The sequence below is a fragment of the Dreissena polymorpha genome, chromosome 2, assembly GCF_020536995.1.
Source record: "Dreissena polymorpha isolate Duluth1 chromosome 2, UMN_Dpol_1.0, whole genome shotgun sequence".
Lineage (NCBI taxonomy): Eukaryota > Metazoa > Mollusca > Bivalvia > Myida > Dreissenidae > Dreissena > Dreissena polymorpha.
The window spans coordinates 134,560,065-134,577,348 of record NC_068356.1 but is presented as its reverse complement, the minus strand read 5'-3'; the positions used below and the strand labels follow the sequence as shown (position 1 = coordinate 134,577,348).

Here is a 17,284-nt window from a genome sequence, read left to right as displayed (position 1 = left end):
TAAAACAACAAATATTGGAGTATTGTCACTATAAACAAAAGCCATTGTTCTTAGTTACTGCGTAAATCATGTATTTTGGGATTATGATGTACATTTTAGACTTATGCATATTTCTTAATTAGAGCAATTGCAAGGATAAGAATTTGTAGACACTAGCACTCTATACTCAGTGATTCATATGCTCCATTTGTTGTTTTTTTCTGCCCAATATTTATGATTGGTGGGTTCTCAACATTTTATACTTCTGTATGTGTATTCAGTATTTTGCATTTACTATGCTTACATTGACCAAGAATTTGAATATATGACAATTACCAATTCGTTTGTTATGTCCCCCACCACTATAGTGGGAGAAATATTGTTTTTGCCCTGTCTGTTGGTTTGTTTGTGTGTTTGTTTGCTCCAACTTTAACATAACTTTTGCAATATTGAAGATAGCAACTTGATAGCATGTGTATCTCATGGAGCTGCACATTTTGAGTAGTGAAAGGTCAAGGTCATCCTTCAAGGTCAAAGGTCAAATATATAGCTTAAAAGGGGAGCAAAAGGGGACATAGTGTTTCTGACAAACACATATCTTGTTTATTAATTGTATTCTGTAAAAAATGTGTTCTATGTAAAATTAATAAAGATCATCAAGAAACATGTAGGGATAAAAAAATATTTTTGTGTTTCAAGTTAAGGACAGTTTTCACTGTTTGCCCTGGATTCGCCTCTTATATACCATCAGAAAACACAAATGAAAAAAGTGAATGACATGTATCATTTGATTAGCATAACTACGCGTAATAATTGATTAATATGTTAAGAAATCAATACTTATTATATAAGGGATGTTTGTTTTATAAATTTTGTGTTTTCCATTAAGTGTAAAAGATTTTTTTATAGCCTTTTATTTCATTTTTCTTGCTGGTACAGATCTAATTATTGATTGCTTTGTCTGCTACTGATGATATAATTAAAAGTTTTGGAGACAATTTCTGTTTTTAATAAAGCGATCTTACCAAAATGACATTGTATATCTCAATTCAGGATACTAAACCAAATGAAACCAAAACTTCCAAGACCTACAAAGGCGTCCATTTCGGCAAATATACATCCAAGAGGAGCGACTTTGTGGGCAAACCGGGTCCTGGACCGGGCGAATACGAGCCATACGTGGAGGTCCAATTTCGCCCAGAAAACCTGAATGCAGTCCGGGAAGAACATCCAAAATATGAGACAAACATTCCCCGTTACCATGAAGCTATCACGAAAGAAGTGGAAAAAAAGGTAAACTTTCTGGTTTTTACTGTTATTTTGGGCTTGTTTTTGCTGTAGTTTGATATATTTGGATGAGGGAATAAAACTTGATCCAATTTACGTTTACATTTTGCAAATTTAAGAAGATAGAAAATCCTTCATGATTGCTGAAATAATCAGAAAATATCCCCCATGTATGTAACTATGTACTAAACATTGCCTTGGTGTAATGGATATGGTGTCCGCCTAGCGACCGGGAGGTCACTGGTTCAATCCCCACCCTGGGAGCGTTCTTTAGATCTCCCCCATAGACACCAAGTACTGGTTCTAGGCCCAGGAAACGACTTGAGAGCGTTTCAATAAGCCTGAGGCTTTCGATGCAATCGAGCTAAAATAAATAGGTTTAAACTAACTATGTACTAATCTTTGCCTTGGTTATTTTATGGCATTAAAAAAATGCCCTTTTCCATTCACAGGCCAATTGTTGGTTATGCTTGCAAATGATACATAAAATCTTAATGGAATGAATAAGTATCTGTACAATGTTCTGTTAAGCTATTTAAAAGACATATGCTATCAATGATCACTTGATTAAAGTCTAAGTCATAATAAGGACAATATGGTCAAACTTTATGTTCAGCTTTATGTGTATTTTTATTATACAGACACAAATCTTATTGAGTTTGCTTGTAAATCTATTTCATTTGAAACAAGCCACTTACAAATGGAAAATTACTTAATTTAAAAAATCTGGCATTTTGAAATTATTCTATTCTACACTCAGACTACAGGATAATCATATTTCTCTGTAGAAATATGAATAAATGTCGAAAAACTTGTCAGTGCAATCACACATGAGCTTTTTAATAGTCATTTTCAATTAGCAGGTCATGTTTATTCTCTTTGTTCTCTAAGAGAAAATTGAATTTTTTTGCTCAGATAGGGAGTTTGATCGACAAAGGTAAAAAATAACATGATAAGAAAACACTTAACAAGACCCTATCCCCCACCCCCAACAAACTAAAACATGCATACAGCTAACATAAATTCTTTGCAGGTAATTTCTGTTTATAACTTTTTAATGATGATGGCACCAATTTCATTATAAATCTTTTAGACATGTCAGTGTGCAATCATTAGCGTTCTCTCATGAACCTATTTTTGTCCGTAGGCTCATTAAGAACACATTGCATTCATTTTTTTTCAATGAGTGAATGAAAAGGTATTTTAAGTTCATTGTCAATAAGCAGGTCACGTTTAGCCCTTTACCACTTAGATACGTATTTTCATGCCTTTGTAGTCCCTCCGAAAATTAAATTCAATTAACGACCTTTCAAATTTTAAAGGCTTCATTTCCAACCCTGAGATACTGATGACCAGCAAACAGCATAAAACATGAGTTACTCACAGGCTGTTCTAGTTTTATGCTGTTTGCACATAGCCATTGTCACTTTGCATCTGAGTGAGAAAGAGTTATACAATGTGGGGACAGCGGTCTAGTGGTAGGATACTGGTCTAGGGATCGGAAGGTCCCTCGTTTGAATCCTGCCCAGGACCCTGGATTTTATGGAGATAAAAAAACTAATCCCACACTTGCTTCTCTCCAATCAGGCTGTAAATGGCTACATGTGACGAAAATTTGTCAATGTGCAGTGGATGCATACTGCGCTAAGTGCAAACAGATGTTTAATATCCCAGTTACAGGGTGTTCATGTTAAAGAAGGCAGAAGACCAAAAGGAGACTATAAACCCGACCTCAAAGTCTTTGTTTAAAGTTGTTTGTTAATAGTGCATCAGTTTAAAAGAATGCACAGTTTTTAATGCACAGTGTGCATTTACTAATTTCATTGGAAAATATCATTCAGAGTGGTACTGATTTATTTTTTAAAAACGAGTAAAAAAGTGTTCTTAAATGATTTTATGTTGTCCAGTTTTCAACATAATTTTGGATTGTGCATGTTGAGTCAAATGCTGTGTAATTTTTATTTTGACAGAACCTATATAGAAAATAAAAATAAAAACATTTTCAGAAATTACACATCAATCAAAGAAATAAATGATGGTTCTGATTCTTTAGAGCACCCAAAGAACTCTCCGGACATATGAAGATCCTGATAATTTAAAAACATTAACCAGTAAAAGTTGTTTCTAAAAATATTTTTCAATGTGTCAGAGTGTCAACAAATGAGTTCATGTTCTTCATTCATGCTGTCTTGTTTGTAAAATCAAGTTATCATACCAAAAAATGACTGCCATGTCAGTGTCACTGATAAAAAAGTTGAGGGAGACTGGTGTCTGATTCATTAAAATCAATTAAATACCAAATATGATGTCAGTTTAAATGTTGCCTACATGAAAATTACAGAACTAAAATATCAAATCACAATTTCATGCTGTTACTTTTTATGTTTATGTCATTCTAAAAATGTAACATGAAATATTGTGATTTTTGATTTATTACATAGTACAGAAATGTTAGTAAGTTTGTTAAGACTTTGCTATAGCGCGTTATAAAGCTTGTACTAAGTATGGTACACTTTTCTTTGAATTCTTGAAAACAATTCTTTCAAAACAGTTAAGTGTGTAAAAACAAGGTAATAAAAAGGGGCGTGTCTCTGCCAAACATCTTACATTTTTGTTTTTTTTAAATTAACAACAAGAATTACCAACATCTCAAATTCTGACAAAATTACAAATACAATGGTTAAATATGGTTGCATATTTTTTTGTTATAAGTTGCAAATGTTTGCTCAGATTCCCAAGAGACATTTCAGTTTCATTAAAAGGAACATTTTGGGATTAGAGTATTATGTTTTGAAAAAACAAAGCCCTTGTGTTTGCAGAAATGTTTGCAGTTGATTTGAGCAGTATTTCCGCTGTTTAGAAATATGCATGTCAAATATGATCAGGCAGGTTACTCTCCAACATGCTGGGTTACAGCGCACGACATTCATTGGGGATCTATATGATGGGTAGTTTATCTTGTGTTATTCTCAAGTGATGGGCATTTCAAGTGGTTTGGGTGCAACTTTGGTAGAATTTGATGCAGTACGACATCATGATACTGCAATAATGAGGTATGGGTTGTTTGGGAATACATGTTTGGGGAATACATGTTAATTCATTTAAAAAAGTGTGTATGCTATGGTTACAGATTCTTTGCTTACACAAATAATTGAAAAACGAATATCTGATTCCCGCAACAACTGCTCAAGATCAAAAGCAAGGCTCATGAAAATCTGTATGTGGATTGATTGCCATATGGAGAAAATGCATATTATTTCAGGATTTTTTTTGGTTAGAAAACAGTGGTTACATGTGTACTGGTTCATCGTATATTTGTGAGGTCACTGATTAGGTTCCTTATATATATGTGACCAACAATTTATCAGATGTAAGCCCCTTTAACAGTGTTTTTTTCACCATTTGAGAATGGGGCCAGGTCCCTTTGGATTGGGAAAATTTGCGGCGTTTTGACTAAAATTGGAAAATTATAGTGTTGTTGTTTTGCTAATGCTTCAAAACTGAGAAAAAATATATATACTTTTTTCAATTGGGAATGGACCCGATTTTGAATGAAAAAATATGAACACTGTTTATGAACTCAAAATTAAAGTTAACGTTAACTTGCAACTACTCCATAGCTCTATATCTACTTCATAGATTGAAATAAAACATTATACCGGGTATGTATATTCCAGCTTTTGTAGGAACATTCAGTGACCATGACCTATAACTGTGACCAGCTCTTTAGCTTGACTATGTCCCTATTTGTCTTGATAAAAGTCAGGTGACTGTTTGCATTGAAAATTAGGTTAAGATTTGGATGCAATCAGGGATGTAATGGGAGGCAAATATGAATAGTCAAATATGCATAATGTTCCAGCAAGGACCTTTCTATTTTTTAAATTTGTGACATACATTTTGGGTGTTGTATTGGTTCTTAATATTAACAAGAAAGACAACTCTGGTACTATTTATTTTAGACATCTGTATGAGGTCTCTTTCTTGTAGATTGTTATACCAATCATGTGTGTTGGTACCTTCTGTTGTTTGATACATTTGGAATACTTTAATTGTATAGTGCAAACATGAAATGCATATGGGTTAAGCTGTACTTGGCGATGCTAATCCAAGATGAAGTTATTTTAAGGCATATATGTTAATACACAAAAAATATTATATAAATGTTTCTGTTGTGTTGAAATATAGTAGTAAACATTTTTATTGTTTCATTTTTATTGACAGAAAATGTGGTGTTTCTTTAACTAGATCTTGAACGCGGCATGCATTTGATTTCTAAATGGCCTGCACATAAACGCTATATTTGTGCCAGTTAAACTGCTTATCTCCAAATATGTCAAACAAGCAGATTTGTTTTTCCTTGTTTTGCAAATAAAGGCTCAGTATACACCATATCTGACTGAAAAGACTAAGAAACTGAAAACACTTCCTGCCTCTGTCATTGTTTTAAGCAAATAACTGAAATGGTGAAATAAAGACATTGATGATATTTGTTTGATTTGGTGGAATATAAATTTTAATTCATGGGTGATCATGGAAAGTATTTTTTTTTTCTATGATCACAAGTGAATTAAATTCAATATCAATACATTTGGTTTTTATTTTTTGCGTACAAATGATCATTTATGTATTTAAACTAGAGAATTATGCTAAAATAGTGATCGATAATTTTCACTGTTAATTTTCACTGATTTAAACAGTGAATTGTCAGTTTTAGATCACTGATACTTCTCTATAAACCACAGGAAAGCATAAAATAATAAAAAAACAGCGCCTCATTATTTGGCAATTGGTTGCTATCCATAAATGAAGGCTGCATGTTTAACCACTCCCAGTGAAAATGTAACTCGCAGTCTGTTCAGGTTTTATGCTGTTTGCTACACATCAGTATCTTAGGGTTGGAAATGAAGCCTTTCAAACTTGAATACAGTAAGAAAGGTCTTAAATTATACCCCCACAAACGAAGTTTAGGGGGGTATATAGGAGTGAACTTGTCTGTCTGTCTGTCGGTCCGTATTAAGGAAGCACACCGATAATGATTTCCCGCAATTTCTTCCATGATTGAAGATCCTGTGTAAAGTTGCCGTGGCCGTGTGGTTAAGGCCATAGACTTGAAATCTTTTGGGATCTTCCCGCGCAGGTTCGAATCCTGCCGACAGCGCATACTTTTTGCGATGCGTTTTATTTCTTTTATTAACGTAATTTGATTTAATATAGCATATTAGCTATGTTTAATGTTAAATATGTTACAATTTATATGCACATTCTTCAATATTTTAAATTAAAACAACGTTATGGCTAAATTGGGTGAGTTACTGCTGAAAATGCAAATCATGCATGTTGCATTTTTATTTTTATTTAAAAAAGTTAACGGTAAATCTCTCTATTTCTCGGTATTTTTGCTGTATACAATGTATCTATAAAAACTAAGTTCAAAAAATTACTTATATAATACTATGTTGAATTTTATGACACTTTGTTTTCAACCATCCCAATTTCTACTTGGCTGAAACCACTTACATTTCATGGCCCTCTTCCATAGATAACAAGTTATAAAAAATAAATGTCTCTTAAAGAATACTTATTTCATCTTGTTTAAACTTTAAACACCTTTTCTACATCTGTACACACCAACTGCATGCCCATATTTGGAAATCTGGATGAGTTATGGAACTTGAATAAACCCCAGGGGTGCAAATAAACTGGACAAAAGCCGAGCGTGGGGGTGGTTTTGAAAAAATCAGTATAATTTTTTTTTTTTTAAAGCACCGAAAGCCTACCTAAACAATTGCATGTAGTAAAGTGAAATAATGCTGATTAAGAAAATAATACATTAGATTATATTTAGAAAGGTGCCCATTATGGGTGCGCTACCTTAAGTGTCCGCTCTCTAATTCAAGTTGTTTTCATCTGATCTTCACCAAACTTGGTCAGAAGTTGTATCTAGATGATGTCTAGGTCAAGTTTGAATATGGGTCATGCCGGGTAAAAAAAAAGGTCACAGGGTCCCTTAGTGCGTTTTAAACATTCAGCATGTTGTCCGCTCTTTAATTCAAGTAGTTTTCATCCAATCTTCACCAAACTTGGTCAGAAATTTTATCTAGATGATCTCCAGGCCAAGTTTGAACATAGGCCATTGCCGGGCCAAAAACTAGGTCACGGCGACACTAAGTGCGTTTTTTAACAATCAGCATGGTGTCCGCTTTCTCATTCAAGTAGTTTACTTTCGATCTACACCAAACTTGGTCAGAAGTTTTATATAGATGATCTCTAGGCCATGTTCGAACATTGGCCATGCCGGGCCAAAAACTAGGTCACAGGGTCACTTAATGCGTTTTACACATTCAGTATGGTGTCCGCTCTCTATTTCAAGTACTTATCATCCGCTCTTCACCAAACTTGGTGAGAAGTTTTATCTAGATGATCTATAGGCCATGTTCGAACATGGGCCATGCTGGGTAAAAAACTAGGTCACGGGGTCACTTAATGCGTTTTACACATTCAGTATGGTGTCCGCTCTCTATTTCAAGTACTTTTCATCCGCTCTTCATGTGGGGTTATTCATCACGTCTGTGACAAAGCTCTAGTTAAATATAACTTTCTAAAAGACTACAAACATGTTAAAATACAAATCTAATTGGTAAAGGGTTAATGAGGTTTTCTCTCCTGCTGGTGCAGCTGAAGGTTCACTTCATTCTCATTAAAGTTACCATCATATTGGAGTTACAATGTACAATTAAAAAAATTATTTATTTGGTCAATGGTCCTCTGTAATCATGTTTTTTTTTCATTCACACAAATTGAGACTTCGTACAGGTGGGTCTGATTCAAGTATGCTATATTTATTTCATAACTGCAAAAATGTCTTTATTTCATTAAAAAAAGCAACGTTTGAAACCAAAAGATCTTGTGATTAACCTTTTTCATAAGAAATAAGAGACAAATTTGCTTGTTGATTGAGGATTACTTTTAAAAATGCATTGAAACATTTTCAAGTGGCGTTCAAGGGATTCTTATTGAGACGTTCTTCAGATTCTTCAGACGACGAAAATATTTAAGTCTCCCGCAAGAGCCATATCAGACTGGTACCCATTTTCCATAAAGATGTGTTTACAATCAATCAGTCAAATGCATAAACACCATTGCTTTCATAGTGAACCAGTCCGTTGTGGCTTTCAAACAATCATAATCTGTTCCTCAGAAGATGTCTGTCTACCGCCATCAGAAACTTTGAAACGGTGGTTTTTTTCCGGGTGCGCACTTACCTTAATGAGGACGTTTCGGGCAAAACAAACCCTTCAGCCTGTCTTGGCTTATTTGCATGTAATTTTGTGTATCTTAAATGGAGTACGATGTTGATATTATGTAATTTCTTGTAGACTGATCCGTCATCATTGAAGATAATTGTTTTAGTGGTTTCAATCAGGCTGTTTATAATGTTTTTGAATAGGTTTGGAATGCTTCAGTCAGTGCCTTAGTGGAATGATTACATTGGGCAATTGTTTACCAGCCATAAGTAGTCGTGTGTTTTTGGAAAGGGAAGAATTTACGTAGGTTGATCGACAGGGGGGTTTTAACTGATGGGTGGCCGAGTAATTTAGTTTTTTTGTTTAAATTAACAAATAATACCACAGAAAACGAGTGGTTGAAAGAATATGGGAACTAAGCCCGAATTGATGTATTTTACCATTTGTCTTGTTAAACATAACCAGTTTATATTTTTAATGAAATATGTGTAAAGTTTAATTACTGTTCATTTATTACCATTCATTTCATTATAATACAATCTCATGTTTATTAGTTATTTAAAGAGATATTGACAACATTTCTCTGTCTTTGTTTAGAACACAATTTGAAAAATCTTACCAAACTTTGTTTCCACTACATTTAATATTTTACCTTTTTATTTTACACAATAACTTAAATATTCATATAGACATATAGATTAAGATTGTCACATCCGTGTTTTTGAAGCTGTTCCAAGTATAGGGAAGTACCAAAGGTGCATTTTTGTATCCTTGTTTTCTCTTCGCAGGCTGTTCCTGGGCCAGGGAAGTATGATATTAAAGGGACCTTTGACCCCTCACCCCCCAAGGTCAATACGGAAGGGATCGAAGTGGAGCATCCGCCTTTCATGTCACAGTCCAAGGTTTTTACTTAAATAAAATATAACATTAAAATAATAAAATCTTATATTTTTCACTCAAATTGAATTTTCTTTCACCAATATATTTATATATCGCTCTGAAAAGCATATTCAGGCTTTTTCCCTTATTGTAGAGGTTCACCCCCCTGAAGACCCTCCAGCCCGCCCCTGGGAGCTACAACGACCCCAGGAATGCTTTTGACAGCCTCAAAAGGGTCACGGGGCTCAAGAGGAGCCCCTTTGGGCAGACGTCTGTGAGATTCACACCCCAGAAAGAGGCCAGAACTATACCAGGTATGACTAAAAAGTTGTCGGGATCCCCAACGTTTTGGAGATAAAAAATAAATCCAAATCCATGGATTAAAACCACCCTGAACCATTTTGTTTATTAATGTTAGTTTCGATCTAATAATGATATTTTATATGGTGTGTGATTTTGAACAGATTTGAAATTGGTTTGAATGTTTGTACCCTAAAATTCAGGTTTTATAAACTCAAACAAAATCCAGGTAGGCTATAACTAGGGGCTTTTTTTGCCCCTTAGCATCTCAATGCGCAATTGCATGTTCTTCCATTAGGCAGGGGCGTAGATAACCTCCAAATATTGGGGAGGCTGACCCAAGGTTCCGGCTCTGAAAAGAATAACATTGTTAATGTAATAAATTTTCTGTTAAATATAATAATAAAAAAAACAATATTAAGCAACAATACAAGTATTATGTGTATGTTGTGTTTTTTTTCTTTCTAAATTTCGTTTGTATTTAGATCAATGTCAGGTTCATAAAATTTAAGAACGGTCGCAAATTAAAATTAAATACTAATATACATACCTCATCGTAGTGGAGCCATGTGAAAGAATCAAACCAACTAGATTGGAATGAACGCTGTTCTGGCTTTTTCTTCCCGAATGTACGCTTAGGAAAAGCAAAATTTCAAGGCTGATTAGGAATACTCATTTTGAACATTAAACAATTACATATATGATATTGTTTCAATGGTTTCTAATCAAATAATAATTGTTATTCTTAGAGAACAAAAAAATTTTCACTCAGATGAATGTTTTTCACGCGTATATTTACTCAAAATTGTTTTAAGTGGCAGTTACCTTGGAATTAAAGCGATCAATTAAAATTAAAAGAAAAGCCTGTCCTTAATCAAAACACCAACAGTGCAATCACGGAAAAGAACAATAAAACAATTAACGCAATGACATTTACCCAGGCTCCTGGTTTATGACACCTTACAAGGGATATTGACACATAACTGTTGGCAACCTGGGAGCAGACGGAGAGATGGCTTCTGCACTGACGGCGCGTGATTACAAAAATACTTGTTTTGGAGTGGCGATTTTGGGGGATTTAACGTTTTATTTATATAACGACGACTAGCCGAAATATTGGGGAGGCGTCAGCCTCCCCTGCCTCCCCATTTACTACGCCCCTGTTAGGGTAAAGGGATCTGGCCCCTTTTTTCGCAACATTTATTGAGGAAAGTGATGAAAAGTTTAATATTTCACCCAACTTAACTTATATCTTTACTAAATTTGGACTCAATATATTCCAATGGCTTATATTTTTGTTTACCTAGATTTTGTCGTTTCAAACTTACACGTACACTGCCTTCTTAGCGGCTTGGAAACTTTTGTTGTTGTTGCTGTTTTTGGGCAGTTGTTATTGACCCATATTACCCTACCCCACAATGGCCTTAACCTGATATGGACTCAAATGTATTAAATAACTAGATTTTATTTTGTATGTTTTTATGTGTGTTAATCATTAAGTTATCTAAACAAAATTTGAATGTTAAAGTTTGTTTTGTTTTTTGGGGCGGATATTAATTTAAAAGATCAAGCGTTTTGTTAAAATATTAATAGAATGCTTCAGGTTAAAATTTTAGAAACACTTGAAGCCCCACACATTGAAATGAAATACATTGCATAGTAAAATTAAATATAAATAGGAAACATATTTTATCTATGCCAATTAGAATATATCTGGTGGTTCATGGTAGAAATCTCTTTTGTACTTTCAAACTTAAAAATAATTGCGTTTGTCGAAATGGACGTATACGTCTAGAAATCCTACTTTTGGCTTTAAAAGCGGTACCGTTTGAAAAATAATAAATTACTTGCTAACTAGGCTATAGATTTAATTCTATCTATGCCAATTAGAATATATCTCAAGTGGTTAGTAGAAATCAGTCTTTTTTGCGCTTTAAAACTTAAAAATAATCGCGTTTGTCGAAATGGACGTATACTTATAGGAATCCTACGTTCGGTTTTAAAATAATAATAAAAAATAAATTACTTGCGATTACTAGGCTATAGATTAAATGACAATTTTGCACACTTTCAAATTGCATCTATATGCATTGATTAACATGTATTTTATTTCAAGGTGTGTGGCTTTAAAAGATATGTTAGCATAAGGAGAATGATAATCTTGTATAAATTTAAATTTAATTATCACAATTTGCTTTATCTTGAACTTTTACATAAAATTTAAATTGCCATGATGACATGGGAAAAACATGCTTTTAAAGATAAAAATCCATTAAAACTAAATAAAATTCACATTCAGTGGTATTTTTATTGTCATAAATAGCCATATTTTTAGTATCAGCAAATCTACATCTGTTGTTAATATTCATAAAACTACACTGATTTTCTATGATCAACAATTTTTTGATGAGATCAGAAATCCCCGACATGAGGACTTGCGTGTAGCTGGTAATGCACGTTTTGATCAATAACTGAAAGGGATTATCCCTTTACCACTTACCATACGTATTCTGATGCATCGGTAGTACCCTAGAAAGTTACATTTATTTAAATACCTTTCTTACTAGATTAAAGTTTCAAAGGCTTCATTTCCAACCCTTAGTTTCTGATGAGCAGCAAACAGCATAAAACCTAAACAGACTGCGAGTTACTCGCAGGCTGTTCTGGTTTAACACTGGTTGCAAAAGTCATTTTTCACATTGCTTCTTATTGGGAAAAGGGATAATTTGTAGAATTTTTTTTAAAAGTGTCTTCTCTTATAAAAATTATAACTGGTCAGCACAATGCAAATCAAAATTTATTTCAAATTCGATTCTGCGCGGAATGTAGCAAAAACGACTTAAAACCAGACTTAAGACTTAATTCACCAAAAAATTCTTAGAATTAGTATTTTAAATGTGAATATTCGAGATTTGTTTTAATTTTGAGTCCGACTTGGTATCAGCCACATGAAGTCAGGATACATCATTCTTCATTCAGAACATCTTTTGTATTACATTGCCACCAGTTGTAATCTGTAGTAATGTCAGTCTATTCTTTATTCTTTATACTCCGAAATGGTTTAATGAATACTGGCCCTTTTTATGTCCCCCAGTCTGTACTGGGGGACATATTGTTTTTGCCCTGTCTGCAATTGTTTCTTGATTTGTTTGCGTCAAACTTTAACATTGCCATAACTTTTGCAATATTGAAGATAGCAACTAGATATTTGGCATGCATGTGTATCTCATCCAGCTGCACATTTTGAGTGGTGAAAGGTCAAGGTAATCCTTCAAGGTCAAAGGTCAAATATATTGGTGGGGGGGGGGTCATAGTGTTTCACAAACACATCTTGTTCTATTATACACTGTAAGAACAAAAACTATGTATATTTGAAATCAAAATTCTGACAACTGAATTCCTGGGCCGAAATTTCTTTTTTTTATGCTTTATTTATTTATAGCTTTTGTTAACATTAAGTTTTATTAAACTAGTAAAAAAGACTTTAAAAATACAAATTTAGTGAACAAGCGCCTTTTCAAGGACCACCTTATAAGATCTTTTCCACCACTTATTACCATAAATGGTAATAATGATCTAATGATGATAATAAGATATTTGTATAAATCACCATAAAAGGTACATTTAACTGTCATTCACTGTGGAAAGAATACATTAAAAGGTAAATGACCTTAAGATAGTTTTAAATAACTTTAGTTTAATGGAAATATTGAAAAAAAGGAAGAGCAAAAAGGTTTCTAAGGGGTTGCCATGGTAAAAGTACCAGTTCGATAGCAAGCAAAAAAATCTTGGATTTGATGAGCGATAATTCTGATCCAAAAGTGATTCTGTTTAACAATTCACATTTTGACAATAAAAACTTGATTGACTGCTGTAAAACAGGAATTAAATGCCGTCAGATTAGGTGGGACATGGTCAAATCGGGCAGAGAACTATCGTGAAATTACCATGCAAGTCATGAAAACTTTCACGAAATCGTGGCCTAGAAACAATGCCGAATAAAGACGGATGAGCGGGTGATAACGGTTTTATGGTTTCAGTTATAGCCTTTGGGACAGACCGGATAGGAAATGTATCAGACCTTTACGCTAACAATCGTAAACTTACTTTGCACAAAGGCCCAGGGATAAATTGACTGTGGTCCCCATGTTATTTTTTATGGCATTTTCGAGATTACTTGCATTCATCAGAACGATCTTGCAATCAATGTGATTAAAAAGTAATGGTGCCCATCTGTTGGCTCAGTGACACTGAAGTCTTTGATTTTACTCATCATATTTAAATCTTAAGATTTGTTTCTTTTCATGTATGCTGTCAAATTTCAAAAGGGAAAACAAAAAAGGGTATGAAAGCTGTTTTATGTTGTAATTATAGTAAATCTATTTGAAGTATGTAGTCAATTGTAGTCAATTGTTCACTTTTCAAAACAAAACAGATATTCAGAATGAGATCCCACACCAATGCTTGCTTCAAATTGTGGCTGATGATTGTATCACTTTAGGGTTGAATGGGGTATATTTCTTAAGCAAGATCGGTTTATATATATTTAAGGCTTTATTAAAAGTAAGTTTAACGTCAGAAATCCCCAATATTGATGAATGCTTGGTTGCTTTTAATTAAATATCTTTATGCAATCTATTGAACAAATGCTGTAATTATTGACTATTTGATACAATTCATTTCTATTTTAGTAAAACTAATATATTTTTTTCTAACAACCATACGATTCTAGGATTTATACTGGCAATTAATAAAAATGTTACAATTAAGAAGTATTTACCTTTGATAAAAACAACTCAGAGTACTGATTTATTGAAATAAAAGACATCTAAAAATAACATTAAACTTTCCTCTTGAAAATTAAGTTTGGTAATCATGAAAAAAATTTACACTTATTATTATTGTAAGACCAATAGGTTAGAAACTTGTTATTTTCCTCACCCCACCCCTAGATTGAAATGTTTACTCAGCTGTTAACACTTTTTTTCATGTCACCCCATTTATGGTGTTCAAAAATAATACCACATTTGAAGATGAGACTTCATGTTAATAATGGCCCCCAATTTGTAAGCAGAGCCTTCTTTTGTGAATAGAAATCACCCATATTTGTCTTAAGAATTATTTCCTTCCAAAATTTTCCCCTGCTTTATTCTCGCAGTGCATCCACGTGGAAGGATGTTTATAGAATAACGCCCCTTAAGTCAGCACAATGACACAAAGCAGTTTATCATGAAGCCGGCTGTGTTAATCACGTTAGCCACTTGGTCGGAGAGCCGAGAGGGTCGATTAAGATGGTCAGGATGTTTAAGTCAAGATGGTCATTTATGAGACGAGATGGTCACTTCAGACTCTTTAGCCTCCCCAGGACAAGTGGTCATTTTTGTCGCTCGCGACATGAGACCCTGTGACTTACACGCTTGTTTTGCTGTCAAAGAAAATCGGCTTTTGTCTAGACAAAGTTGGCGTTGCTCAGATGTTAAACATGGGAGATTATTATCATCCTGTGATCTATGGATGCAGTTAATTGTTGACGCTGATGTTGGCGATAATGCCTGGCTGCCTGTTTACCCTGCTGTGATTGAAAAGCACTTGCTAGGAAAAATTGTTATCGCTTTGAGTAATCTGGCCTTTTGTAGTTGAGTTCATATGGAAATCTCACAATGTCATTGAAAGCTGAATATGCCATCTTGACATGTGTACGCTGCACAATTGATGACTTAATACGCCACTTACAAACAGAACATTTTATGATGTGACATCAAGAGCTTGGATTTGAATGCTCATTTATAATATCATTTATGAACTTGTGTTGATACAAAGAATTTTGACAGGTCTATTATAAGGAAGTTTTTTGTTGATTCAGTCTCCAATAAAGATCACTACTAATCAAACAAACCTTTTTTTGCTTTTACATAACAAACAAAATATTTTGTCTTTGAACATGCATGCTCCATTATTATATTTAATTTTAAAAATATATATTTAATGATGATATGATATACAAATATATAAAAATGCATACAAATGTTTTCTTCTCTTTTTATCGTTACAAATTAGGTTTATGAGTACATGACTGTGTTTTCAAAGACTGCCTAAATCTCAGATCAATATGTTAGTAATCAAGCTAACCCCCCCCCCCCCCCCAATCTTGGCTCCATACTTACTCATCCAAGTCTTTGACACTTGAGTCTTAAGCATTTATCATGGATGTTAATCTTGACGTTGCCTTCATTCTGCTCTCCAGTAAAATGGGGGGCAGACTCAGTCAGCTAATTAGGGGCTTCTTCTGCTGCTAATCAAAGAACTAGTCCCATATTTGACCATTATTGGGACGTGTCCTTATAAGGCCATTAAAAAAGTAATTTGGGTTATGCTTATGCTTGGGTAGCATGCCATGCATTTGTTATGAAAAAAATGCAACATTTTATAACATATTTGTGACCTAGATTTTTTAATGAATTGAAATTTAAATTGATTGATTGGTTTATAAATTCTTTTCATTGCTTAAACTGTGATGACCTGGTGAACTCCTGCTTCCTTAAGCTTTTCGTTTTGTTTTGTTGATATATAGTATACCTTTAACAGAAAAAGAACTGTAGCATGCATATTGTGAGATTGTTTCCCTCTATTAAAGAACTTGAAACAAACACTATTTTGATTGGCCACATTAACAGAAGTGTCTTCTGAGGAATAGCAAACAGCTTAATATTGTAATGTGGCAGGTTTGAATTGACTTGTCATGCTGGACATTCATTATCGTGATTATCCTGTCCAAGAAATTCAGTTATGTATAATCTGCGCCATTAGGTTGACATTCCTTCTGTTAACCTTTGTTTGAAATATTACGCACTGAATTATAGTTCAGAACAAGACCATAATGACTCACAGGCAAAAAAAAAGAACTTGAGAAATTATGTCAATCATGTTAAAATATATGTGTTAAATAAAAAGAAAGTTGTGATCAAAGTTAGCATTTTATTTAAAATAGAAAACTCAAGGTTGAATGGATTGTTGCATTTTACAACACCTGCCTCAAAAGTGTCTGATTGCATATGGAAATGCTTCTTGAAATTGTCATTGCTACACTGCTCTTGAAATTTCCACAATATCAAGATATAGATATTTTGTTTCTGTTTCCTGAAACTACCCCAATATTGCTATTTTATTTTGAAAGTCCCACAATTTTGCTATACATGTCACCTGTCGTAAAATTTCCGCAACATTGCATAAATAATAATTACTAAAATTGCCTCAATATTCATAGGAGCCTAGTTCTCGCAAAACTCAGGCCTAATGCATGTGGGTAAAGTGATGTCCCACAGGCTAATCAGGGACAACATATTCTGCTAAAAATGGATTTCTGCTAAAAAGAGACTACCTTAATACTGTAAGTTCTGTAAAAGTGGAAAGTGTCTTCCCTGATTAGCCTGTGTATACTGCACAGACCAATCTGAGAGGACACCTGTATGCACTTAACCCTTTAAGTGCTGGAACCGAATTTTGAAGGTCTTTGCAAACAGTTTGGATCGAGATGAGACGCCACAGAACGTGGCGTCTCATCAGGATCCAAAATGTTTGCTATTCTGATAGTA

At 33.8% G+C, this 17,284-nt stretch overlaps 1 protein-coding gene across 3 annotated transcripts in view; it reads left to right on the top strand.

Annotated features, from left to right (window-relative positions):
• Positions 1–17,284, top strand: part of LOC127869083 (sperm-tail PG-rich repeat-containing protein 2-like) — a 130,278-nt gene that overhangs the window by 8,120 nt on the left and 104,874 nt on the right. For all 3 annotated transcript variants that reach the window (XM_052411375.1, XM_052411374.1, XM_052411376.1), the window contains exons 6-8: positions 1,033–1,272; positions 9,302–9,415; positions 9,547–9,706. In XM_052411375.1, the coding sequence (XP_052267335.1) occupies positions 1,033–1,272; positions 9,302–9,415; positions 9,547–9,706 (514 nt within the window). The remainder of the gene's footprint in view (positions 1–1,032; positions 1,273–9,301; positions 9,416–9,546; positions 9,707–17,284) is intronic.